The sequence below is a fragment of the Rhinatrema bivittatum genome, chromosome 7, assembly GCF_901001135.1.
Source record: "Rhinatrema bivittatum chromosome 7, aRhiBiv1.1, whole genome shotgun sequence".
Lineage (NCBI taxonomy): Eukaryota > Metazoa > Chordata > Amphibia > Gymnophiona > Rhinatrematidae > Rhinatrema > Rhinatrema bivittatum.
Window position 1 is genome coordinate 91,436,060 of NC_042621.1, and position 12,444 is coordinate 91,448,503.

The 12,444-nt window shown below is 41.1% G+C and overlaps 1 protein-coding gene across 3 annotated transcripts in view; it reads right to left on the reverse strand.

The window, feature by feature from the left end:
• Nucleotides 1-376: 376 nt before the first annotated feature.
• PDCD2L (programmed cell death 2 like) overlaps nt 377-12,444 on the reverse strand; it is a 113,196-nt gene continuing 101,128 nt past the window's right edge. For all 3 annotated transcript variants that reach the window (XM_029608688.1, XM_029608689.1, XM_029608686.1), the window contains exons 6-8: nt 6,668-6,781; nt 5,148-5,299; nt 377-770 (exon numbers count right to left, since the gene is read on the reverse strand). In XM_029608688.1, the coding sequence (XP_029464548.1) occupies nt 640-770; nt 5,148-5,299; nt 6,668-6,781 (397 nt within the window). In that variant the 3' untranslated portion in view covers nt 377-639. The remainder of the gene's footprint in view (nt 771-5,147; nt 5,300-6,667; nt 6,782-12,444) is intronic.

Genomic DNA, 12,444 nt, shown 5'->3' on the forward strand with positions numbered 1-12,444 from the left:
CAAAATGCGGTAGCCAGACTTATCACAGGCGCTTGGTTATTTGATCATAGAATTCCTATCCTATATGGATTGCATTAGCTCCCTATAAAATGGAGAGTATAGTTCAAGATCACTACTTTGGTTGATTGGTCATGAGAGCCCTTTGTGTGTCAGCACTCTGCTAAAAACATACAAACCACAAAGAGCACCAAAATTAGCAGGACGCAACCTATTGGATATTCCCTCACTGCGCCTTGTTCGCTTAGACGAGATAAGAGAGAGAACATTTGATATGGCAGGGCCAACTTTGTGGAACAGCTTACCAGAAGAAATTCACTTAATTTCATGTTATTCTACTTTCAAGAAACAGCTAAAAGCTTTCTATTTCTCTCAAGTCTTTCAGTTACAACTTAATTTTATTATAAATATTTTGATCAAAGCAATGTATATATTTCTGGTTTTAGCCTGTTTTTAGTTTGTTTTAATCAGATTTGTTTCATTTAGTTTCTATTTTTTATATGTTAATTATTGTAACCCACTGAGTGCTTTGCATCATGCAGGTTACAACTTTACTAAATAAATAAAGAGTGACAACAGAAAGCTATCAAAAACGCAGTTTTCTGATTTAAAATACATGGTATAGCTGAAACAAAACTAGCTTTAGTCAAATAACTGCTGATCTGGATCCTCCTGTACAAAGACAAACTCTTCCAGTGGGCTCCGTTGATCATAAGTCCAGCAGCTTTTTTGGCAGGTGTAAACTATAACAGTTCCAAACTCCACTGACACATCTGGAAGAGAGAGGATATTCAAATTAAGCCAGCAAGTTAAACTCACATGGAATGTGTCTATTATAGTGGCTGCATATAAGAGAAAGCCTCCATTGGTAAAAACATGTGATTGGCTCATGCAGAGAATAGACATGGCTCCCAGTTCAAAATAATTAGCTTGCCAATCTAACATTAAGGAGATACCATAAATACCTATGGGATAAATTAATTTTCTGCTAAAGTAAAACTATGATCATAGCCCCCAGTTTCCTGCAGCAAGTTCCTGTTAAGACTGTTCTATGTAAACCGGCATGATGTACCTACGAATGTCGGCAGATAAAAACCGTAAATAAATAAACATGTTAGAAAAATCTGTGGCAAAATTTATTAAATTCTTCAGCAATTATGATGCACATTTGCATACATTTAAATTAGTTTACATAATAAAAATAGATGTCAATATTCAAAGCCATTTAGATGGATAACTCACTAGTTATCCATATAACTCCAGGTTAAGATTGAATATCGGTAGTTAGCTGCATAAATTATACGGCTAACTCGCTCTGCCCTGATCCGCCCACTACATACCCACAAGTTATGCGGCTAACATTTTAGCTACATAAATTCCTTATATAATAATAACAATATAACAATGTTATTGTTCTGTTAAAATGTAAACCGAATTGATCAGTAATTCTGTTATTGGAAAGTCGGTATATAAAAATGCTAAATAAATAATAAATAAATAAATATGGCTAAGCGGCACCCGCTGAACGTATGTGCTTATTCAGCAGCTGCTTCTTAGCCACATAAGTTTCACTTATCCAGCTAAATAGCACTGAATGCTCTTTGAATATTGACGTCCAGGAAGGAAGAGATGCCTAGCAGGGGTTCCTCTCCTAAGCCTCCTTGGAACAACCAGGCCAAGAGCCTATGAAGCTATCTACCACATCCTGCTCAACCACGGAATGCCTGGGGAAATCTGGAAGCCAGGACCAAGGGCCTGTTCTATCAGGGAAACAATTATAAAAACCCAACTGTGGCCCAGGAAGTGAAAATCTGAAAATTGCTCTTACTAGGACAACAGACCTGGGGATCGAGGTTTGGATTCATCAGAATCCTGCTACACCAGTCCACCATCTGCTGGTGGATTCTGCACCATTCCCTATAGCACTAATGATGTCACTTAAAATTTGTGGTCCTTTGTCACCATCAGCTAGTAAGATGGAATAAACCCACGTGTTTAGACTGGTCTAGCAGGATGATAAGGAAAAAGCATCTTTCAAAACATGGATGACAGATCCAAATGAGGAGAATAGGAAATAATATTCATAAGGTAGGCCAAGATTAAATTTGAGAATAAACTTGCTATAGAGAAAAAAAATGTAAGTACCTCACTCATCGTGCCCCTTTCCAGATCATTTATAAATATATTAAAATGTACCGGGTCCGTACAGATCCCTGAGGCATTCCACTGTTTACCTTTTTCCACTGTGAAAACAGATCATTTAATCCTACTCTGTTTCCTGTCTATTAACCAGTTTGCAATCCACAAAAGGACTTCACCTCCTATCCCATTACTTTTTAGTTTTCTTAGAAGCCTCTCATGAGGAACTTTGTTGAACGCCTTCTGAAAATCCAAATATACCTTATCTACCAGATTGTGATAAATTGCAAGAGGACCTTGTGAGACTGGATGATTGGGCGTCCAAATGGCAGATTAAATTTAATGTGAACAAGTGACAGGTATTGCATATAGGGAAAAATAATCCTTGCTGTAGTTACACGATTTTAGGTTCCACATTAGGAGTTACCACCCAGGAAAGAGATCTAGGCATCATAGTGGATAATACATTGACATCGTCAGCTCAGTGTGCTCTGGCAGTCAAAAAAGCAAACAAAATGTGAGGAATTATTAGGAAGGGAATGGCGAATAAAATGGTGGATGTCAATGTGTCAGTATCTTTCCATGGTAAGACCGCACCTTTAATGTTTTTGTATCCAATGCCGACAGGGGTCCCCCAAGGCTCATCACTTTCCTAAATATTGTTCAATATCTATTTACTACCTTTATGTAATATACTTTCTGCATTAAATGTCCATTTCAAAACATATGCGGACAATATACAACTTTTCGTCTCATACAAATCTTCCTGGTCTGAAACACTTTCTATGTGCAAATCTACATCAAAACTATAGAAAAATGGATAGCTCACAGCCGTCTAAAACTAAATGTGAAAAAATCCCAGAAGCTGTACTTCTAAGTTTTGTTGAGAACCCAATCAATAGTCCACCGTCGCATATTTTGATAGATAATGAACATATCCCAATTACTAAGCAAGCACGTAGTTTGGGAGTTACATTGGATTCAAATCTCTCTCTGTCCTGTCACATCTCTAAAACTGTCAAAAATGCTTTTTACAAACTACACTTACTAAAACATTTAAAATTATTGCTGTATGCTCAAGATTTTCATCTGGTCCTTCAGTCATTAGTATTTTCAGGTCTTGATTACTGTAACGGTTTGAATCAACAATTAAACCGCTACAGCTAATACAAAACAATGCAGCTCGCATTCTTACAGGTACGCCATTAAAACAGCACATTACTCCGATTTTATGCAAACTGCACTGGCTACCAATCAAATATTGAATTTTGTACAAAATACTGATATAATTCACTCATTATTAAATAACCCAAACTCTTCCTGGCTTTGCTCTACTTTGAGAATATACAAACCTTCTAAACACATAGAAGAAACTGAGCGTTTGGTGAGCGCTTTCACTGGTGGAGGTTGGGACTTGAAACAGCATGCATTTTGGCCTATACTGGCTTTCAGCAGTGACTGGAGGCCTTGAAATGCATATGAAGCTCTGGAGCACCATTTTAATCATCTTAAAATTAGGGTGAATATCAGTTTAAACCAATTGTTACCTTTGGAAAAATCCAGGAATTTATGGGTGAAAATTGGTTTAAACTGAAAACAAAAGGACCCTATAATTAGCAGAGGTCCCAGTACCTATCCTTGTGGTATTCCAGTAATGACCTTTCTCCATTTGGAAAACTGACCATTTAAGTTATACCCTCAGTTTCCCATCTTTTAATCGGTGCATAGTTCAAAGAAGGTTACTGTCTCCTACCCCATGACTTAATTTCCTGAGAACTGTCTCATGGGGGACTTTGTCAAATGCCTTTTGAAAATCCAAATACACTATATCAACTGGATCATCAACTGGATAATCTTTATCTCCATGCTTATTTACACCTTTAAAAATAATCTAAAAGTTTAGTAAGGCAAGACTTATCTTTGCGAAGACAATGTGTCTATATTGCCAGTGATTTTGTTTATAAGAATGGCTTCTACCATTTTTCCCAGCACCATCAAGCTCACCTATGTATCTGGATTTTCAGAACATATCTGAAAACGTCACTCATGAAAGACTCCTTAGGAAATTAAAAGGCCATAGGATAGGAGGCAATGTCTTACTGTGGGTTGATAACTGGTTGAAAGATAGGAAACAGAGGAAAAAATGTTTTTCCAATGGAGAGAAGCTAATAGTGGTGTGCACGAGCAATCTGTACTGGGACTAGTGCCATTTTACATTTATACAAATGATCTGAAAAAAGGAGCTACTAGTAAAGTGGTCAGATGACACAAAATGATTCAAAGGTAGTTAAAAATATGAGCGGATAGTGAGAAAATGCAGAAGGACCCTGTCGAACTGGGCATCTATATGGTCGATGAAATTTAATGCAGATGTGCAAAATGATGCATAATGGGGAAAAATAATTCTAATTAAACTTATACAATGCTGGCGGCTCCATATTAGGAATCCCCAACCAGAAAAAAGTTCTTGGAGTCAGTGTGGCCAATATATTAAAATCCTCAGCTCAGTGTGCAGCAGCAGTAAAGAAAAAAAAAAGTAAGTAGAATATTGAGAATGATTCAGAACCAAGTGGAAAATAAAACTGAGAATGTCATAATGCCTCCATTGATCCATAGTGTGACCACATCTTGAGTCATGTGTGCCTTTCTGGTCCCCAATCTTAAAAAAAGACAGTGGAATTAGAAAAGGTACAGAGAAGAGCAAAAAAAAATTAAGGGTTTAGAACAGATTCCTACAAAGAGAGGACATTTGATCCAACACAGCCCATCTTATGTTCATTTGAGACATAGACATACAATCTCAGTGTTATCAATCAACATTACACAGTAAGTGAAGTCTCAAAAAATAATCCATCTAAACATTCAAAACTTTAACTTAGCTCATTCACTAATCAAACTAAAAATGCCTATAGTCACTGTGCTTTCGCAGCCTCCTCATTAGACTCAAAGCAAATGGCAAAACCGAATGGTAATAGCATGGTATACAATAATTTGGAAACAAAAACATATACCTGTATCAGCACCCTTCAGTATGCTGACTAGTGCTGGCATAAGTTGAAACTCGAAGATCCTCCCACTTCCACAGTTGTTACAGGCTGGTACCAATTTATTACCATTGAATGGAGGGGAAGTTATAAACAATGGCTGACCATTCCAAGAATATCTCAAAACACAAAAATTAAAGAGTGTGTTAGTATGCACAAATGCCAGTTATTTCCAAACTTGCATATAAAAAATGGTTTAAGAACAGTTAAATCATGAAAGAATGGATATATCCATTTAACAAGAAACGCTGAAATGCTGGGTTGGGGCTTTGGGAACACATTGGGAATTAAACATATCGATGGTACTTACCCCCCCGAGAAAATCAATTTTCAATAGCGCCTCCAATTTCCCATGAATAGAATTTGTAGCAAACAGCAACACCTCACCAGGCTACAGCTTCATCCATTAGATTACAAATCATAAATGCTTAAAATTTTTATAAATTATCATAATCTTTTTTGGTTATTATTGCCTTATTCTCAATCACAGAGAAATTAATCACTTACAGGAGCATTCATCAAAATGTGTTATGACGTTAACGCATGCGATAATGCATTAAGGCCATAAGAAACACGACAGTTATGGTAGTGCATGGTGTGAATGCAAATTTTTCAAAGGGGCAGGATCAAGGAGGGTTTGGGGAGGGATTACTGAAAAAGAGGGGCACTATCGCACGCTTTTAACATGGGAAATTAACTACACCTTTTTTCCTGGCGTTAAGCTGTGCGATAAGCCCAAAACAGCTGTAACGCAATTCGCAATAAAGATTGCAAATTGCATTTCAGGCATTTTTGGGCTTGGGGCGAGGAGAGGGGGTGCAATTTTAAAATGAGCGCATGTGTGCCTATACATGCACGTATCTGCGTGTGAGCGAAAACTCGCTGGAATTTTTAATCGTGCGCGAATGTTGGAAAATACACCAACCACACATAAGCATGCTCCTAATTTTAAGAGGTTACTTGAGCACAGCTAGTGTGCGGGTCTTCCATAGGACTTTGTCAGTAGATTTTAAAGCATGCTTGCACGAGGCACATTTCCAGTTTTCCCAATGAGTTCACCAGATTGTCCAGTTAATATGGAGGTCCTTTCAGACCCCTCTGGTTCTTCATCATACATGTCCCACAGTTGATCCTGACCACTCACCCTGTTCTATAAGCCCTAAAACTCAAGATTTAAAGACTTGCTCCTCATCAGGAGCAGCAGTAAAGTTACGTGGATATCTAGCCTACGCACGCTGCAGTGTTTGGTTTTAAAATAAGGAGGTAAGCGCGTTTTTGCCCTGACCCAGAACCCCCATACCCTGCCCTTTTTCTGCCTCCTTAATCCTCACGCGCACACAGGTACATATGCACATATTTTGTAGCTTTTTTAAATTTCTCGCACATGGCCCCCATGCATTTGTATGTGGGCATTTTTGCAAGAGCAATGCTTTTAAAATCGACCTGTATGGTTTTATTGGTGTCATATACAGAAATTAGCAGCTTACCTTAGAATTTGCTCATGACAGGCAGAAATTCTTTTCATGAATTTGTAGAATACTTGGTCCCTTTTTCTGAATTCGCTCTTTTCATATTTCTCATTTTCAACTTTACCTGCACAACTAAGCACAGATCAAAGAAATACAAAAAATGACATAATGGAATTTTAAAGATTATCAATTTGGAGAACTTTCCAAACCTTGTAACCTTAGAAAACACAGTATATGCTAATTTATCTTATGCATAGTCATTGTGGATATCCTGAAAACCCAACTGACTGAGGTCCCCAGCATAGGTTTGGGAAGCTCTTATGTAAATGGAAAACTTTCTATGGGTTTGATTCAGCCACACTCATACGGGAAAATGTTTGGAGGCAAATCGCTATTCAAACTGGTCAGCAAATACATTTTCTTTGCAACTTTTATCTGGAGTAGGATCTGTTTAGGCTGCTGACCAGTGGCCAACTGCACACAAATGAATTTATAATGAAGGAAATAATACCCACCCCACTCCAAGCAGCAAAAAACACCATTTAATTGCCCTATGCCAGAGCCTTATTATTTCTTTTATGATAGCAAATTTGCTCAGCTGGCATTGGCAGCATCTGGAATCAAGTGGGGAAAATGCTCTGAACATGCATGTCCCATAATGTCAGCATTTAAAGGCAAGCAAATGAAAATGCCTACCCATACAGTTTCATTTGCATGCTCTCAAATAGTTATTCACCTCAACTCAATGGGGAAAACATCAGCACTTCACAATGTCAAAAACTGTTTAATACAATCAGACAAACTGTCAATGCTTTATTAAGCTGCACCGCATGACACAAGAAATTGCTGGTAAAGTTAATAAACATACTTTCACATCCATGCAATTTTAAATCTGCATATTTTCATTACAATTCTCCACTACAAGGCGGCACAGCCTTAACTGGACACAAGACAATGGCATTCACTTAATTCACCCCTGCATTGCTGGCATGCATTCCTATCTTGTAAATTCCTTGCAGACAGGCTGATAATGCTAAGCCCACTGGCAAATGGAACCTCATTTTTTACTCATACACAAGAGATCCATTACTATCTCATCTACCCTGCATCACAAGTTATCCCAGGACAAGCAGGATGCTAGTCCTCACATAGGCTCAGTCAGTGACATCACCCATATCACGGAAAACTTTGTCAAAGTTTCTAGAAACTTTTGACTGGCACACTGAGCATGCCCAGTATGCCATGATATTCTCAGCCACAGGGGTCTCCCTTCAGTCTTCGTTTTTCCGCGCTGCTTTTGGCATCGCGGAGAAGGAACCTGTGAGATTTCTCACACAAATTCTGACTAAAAATCAGATCAAAATTCATTTTTCTCTCTCCCACAATCGGGGTTTCTCTCGTTACCCGCAACCGGAGAGTAGATAAATTCCCTTCCGACTCATTTGAGTTTGAGAATTTTTTCTTCAGATATCCATCGACGGCTGTTGAGGTTATCATGGCCATGGGATTTAAAAAATGTCCCAAATGTAATCTGATCATATCGATTACGGATCCGCACCTCGAGTGTGTACTTTGTTTGGGCCAATCTCATGATGTCACATCCTGCCCGAAATGTGCAGAAATGACTGCTAAAGGTCGGAAAGCACGACAAGAAAAGATGGAACATTTGTTCCATCTTCAACTCTTACCTTCCCCATTGACGTCCACTCAGTCGTCTCTGGCGGGAGCTTCAAAAAGGATAATCCTTAAGAAATGTCGTCTGGAAGGTTCAGGGGACCGTTTATCACTGACCACATCCGCGGCATCGACTAAATCAGCATTGGAGCATCGGTCAAAACATCGGCATTGCCATCCTTCGATTCCGGAATCTCTACTATCCCCGGAGACATCGACAGCCAAGCGGCCTCACCTTCAGGAAACACCGAGGCCTTCGACACCAAGGCGTTCACCTTCTCTCGAGGTACCAGACATCGAACCTCCACAGGGCCCTGTGGTAGGACCGATAACGCCACCACCGACACCAAGTATAGCTTCTCTGCCTGCACCAGCTATTATGGAGGAATTAAGCGGATTTATCCACCAAGCGGTGCTAGAAGCGCTCCAAGAGCATCGACCATCGATGCCTGCACAGATGCCGGCGCCTCTGCCGATGCCATCTTCAAACATAGGACCAGCACCGATGCCATTACCTGGGGCTCCAGGACAACCTGAATTCGCAGTATTCCAAATGTTGATGAATAGATTCGACGCCCTCGTCTGTGCCATCCCACCGCAACCTACTCCTGCTAAACCTGCAGGACTAGGAGATGTTCCTGGATAGAAACCTGTCAATGATCCTCAACCAGGGCCTTCAGGTCTCTTTAGACCACTGATTCCATCACTTCCACCGAGGTCTACGCCTACTTCTCCTTCCGGTCAAGTGCCATACGACTCATGGGAGGAGAAAAATACTGATTCTTCATTGGAAAGCTTCATGTCTGACCCATCTCCTCCTGAAGGCAGGAAGAAGTCTCCATCAGAAGACGTCCTTCACAAATTTCATAAAAAAGACATGGCAGACACAATTCCCTTCAACTTAGTGTCTGAGGAGGATACATGACAACAGACTTTAGAAGTCTTACAATTTGTTGACCCTCCAAAAGAAGTCCTGGCCATTCCTGTCCACGAAGTACTTTTGGAGTTACAACATAGGCTTTGGGAACATCCATGTTCCGTTCCACCTATTAATAAAAGAGTGGACTCTACATACCTTGTTCAACATGTGCCTGGTTATCAAAAGCCACAGTTACCACATCAATCGGTAGTAGTTGAGTCGGCTCAAAAGAAGTCCAAAAGAGTACAACCTCATTCCTCCACTCCACGCCACCTGGGAAGGATCATAGATTCCTAGACTCTTTCGTGAGAAAGGTATTCTAAGGAGCTATGCTCAACTCAAGGATAGCGTCCTATCAACTTTATATGATGCAATACCAAAGGAATATGTGGAAGCAGATGCAGGAACTTTCTAACTCCCTACCTCAACAATACCAGGATGCAGCTCAGGCCATTATACATAAAGGACTTGAAGCTGGAAAGCACGAAGTCCGGGCTGCCTACAATAACTTCGAAACATCTTCACGGGTGGCAGCCTCAGGAATCCGTGCACGTCGCTGGGCCTGGCTAAAAGCCCCTGACCTCAGGCCTGAGGTACAAGAGAAGCTAGTGGATTTGCCCTGCATAGGTGACAACCTCTTTGGGTCAAAAGTTCAGGACGCAGTGGCTCAACTAAAAGAACACACAGAGACATTGCGCCAACTGTCATCAGTTCCGCAAGACTCTTCCTCAACAATGTCTCGCCGTCCACCAAAGAAAGAAACCAGAAAGCCTTTCTACCGGCAGAGACGATATTACCCACCGGCATCCAGGGGTAGATCTTCTCGTCTACAACAAAGATCTCAGCCCAGACAGCCTAGAGCCACTAGGCCTCAACCGCCACCGCAGACAGGACCAGCTGCAGGTTTTTGTAGCCACCACCAGAGAGCAAAGCCATCTCCACAATCCCAAACCGAACCTACCAGTAGGAGGCAGAGTTTCCTCCTTCTACAACCATTGGTTGCAGGTAACAGACCAGTGGGTACTCTCAATAATATCACGAGGTTACCAACTCAATTTCCTTTCAACTCCAAGAGACTTTCCTCCAAAATCTCTTTCGTTAACCAAAAATCACATAATTCGTCTACAAGCAGAATTATCCACCCTTCTGAGAGCCAGAGCTGTAGAACCGGTGCCCCGGACTCAGCAGGGCAGAGGATTCTACTCCCATTATTTCCTCATTCCAAAGAAAACCGGAGGCCTACGTCCCATCCTAGACCTCAGAAATCTCAATAAATTTCTAAAGAAAGAAAAGTTCAGGATGGTTTCTCTAGGCATCATGCTTACCCTTCTTCAAACAGGAGATTTGCTTTGTTCTCTGGATCCACAAGACGCTTACACTCGCATTCCAATATTCCCTCCTCATCGCAAGTATCTGCGTTTCCTGGTGGGTCATCAACATTTCCAGTACAGAGTACTACCATTCAGACTTACCTCAGCTCCCAGAGTATTCACGAAATACCTAGCAGTAGTAGCAGCACATTTACACAAGGAAAGTGACCACGTTTTCCCCTATCTAGACGACTGGCTCATCAGAAGTCAATCTCAACAAGGAGCTTTGGCTTCTCTCAGCCGAACAATTGCTCTACTTCACTCAATGGGGTTTCTCATCAATTATCAAAAGTCCCATCTCATTCCATCTCACCTACTTCAATTCATCGGAGCGGAATTGAACACCATCCTTTCAAGAGCTTTTCTACCCGAGGATCGGACAGACACACTCTCCCTACTAGCAAACTCGCTACACTCGCAGAAACAAGCAACAGCTCATCAGTTTCTAACCTTACTGGGCCACATGGCCTCCACAGTTCATGTCATTCCTATGGCAAGACTAGCCATGAGAATGACCCAATGAACATTAAGGTCACAATGGATCCAAGCCATTCAACCACTGTCTTCTCCAATTCAAGTAACCCACCAACTGTGTTCTTCTCTCATTTGGTGGATCAACAGAGACAACTTGCGCAAGGGCTTACCCTTCCAACAACCAGTCCCACAGATAACTTTAACTACAGATGCATCCACCTTAGGTTGGGGAGCATACATTGATGATCTCCAAACCCAGGGTACTTGGACAAAACTCGAAGCAACATTTCAAATCAATTTCTTGGAACTTCGAGCTATACGTTATGCTCTGCATGCGTTCAAGGACTGCCTTTCACACAAGACTGTTCTGATTCAAACGGACAATACAGTAGCCATGTGGTACCTGAACAAACAGGGAGGAACGGGTTCGTAACTCCTTTGTCAAGAAGCTGCACAAATTTGGAACTGGGCCTAACACATTCCATATTTCTCCGGGTCACTTATCTAGCGGGCATCCACAACGTAATTGCAGATCGCTTCAGTCGTCAGTTCCAACCTCACGAGTGGTCCCTGGATCCCTTAGTAGCGACCAGGATATTCCAACGTTGGGGACAACCAATAATAGACCTCTTTGCATCACACCTAAATCACAAAGTGGACAAGTTCTGCGCTTTGCACAGGCAGAAACACCAGCCAGCCAAGGACGCCTTTGCTCACCCTTGGAACTCCGGCCTTTTATACGCGTACCCTCCAATACTGCTAATAACCAAAATTCTAGTGAAGCTACAACAGGACAAGGGGTCCATGATACTCATAGCCCCAAATTGGCCTTGACAAGTATGGTTTCCCATACTCCTAGACCTCTCGATCAGAGAACCAATTCGCCTGGGTGTAGCTCCCAATCTGGGATGGGCAGGTTGCGCCATCCCAACCTTCAATCCCTATCTCTGACAGCATGGATGTTGAAAGCTTGATCTTACAACCCCTCAATCTTTCAACTAATGTCTCTCAAGTGCTTATAGCTTCACGTAAACCTTCCACGCAAAAGAACTATTCTTTGAAATGGAAAAGATTTACTTTGTGGTGCACGCAAAAGAACATAGATCCTTTCTCCTGCCCCACACCTTCTCTGCTAGACTACCTATGCCATCTTTCAGACTCTGGTCTCCAGACCTCATCTGTAAGAGTACCTTCCTATCCTTTTGCTAATACAACATCCTCACCCACCTTCAAATCACCAATGGTGCAGCAGATTTCAATGCTTTACATTTATACATACCTCATTTATGTATGATATATATTTTGTGTATAATTAATGTATTATCTGTCTCTACATACGCTATAGTAGACGTGCTATA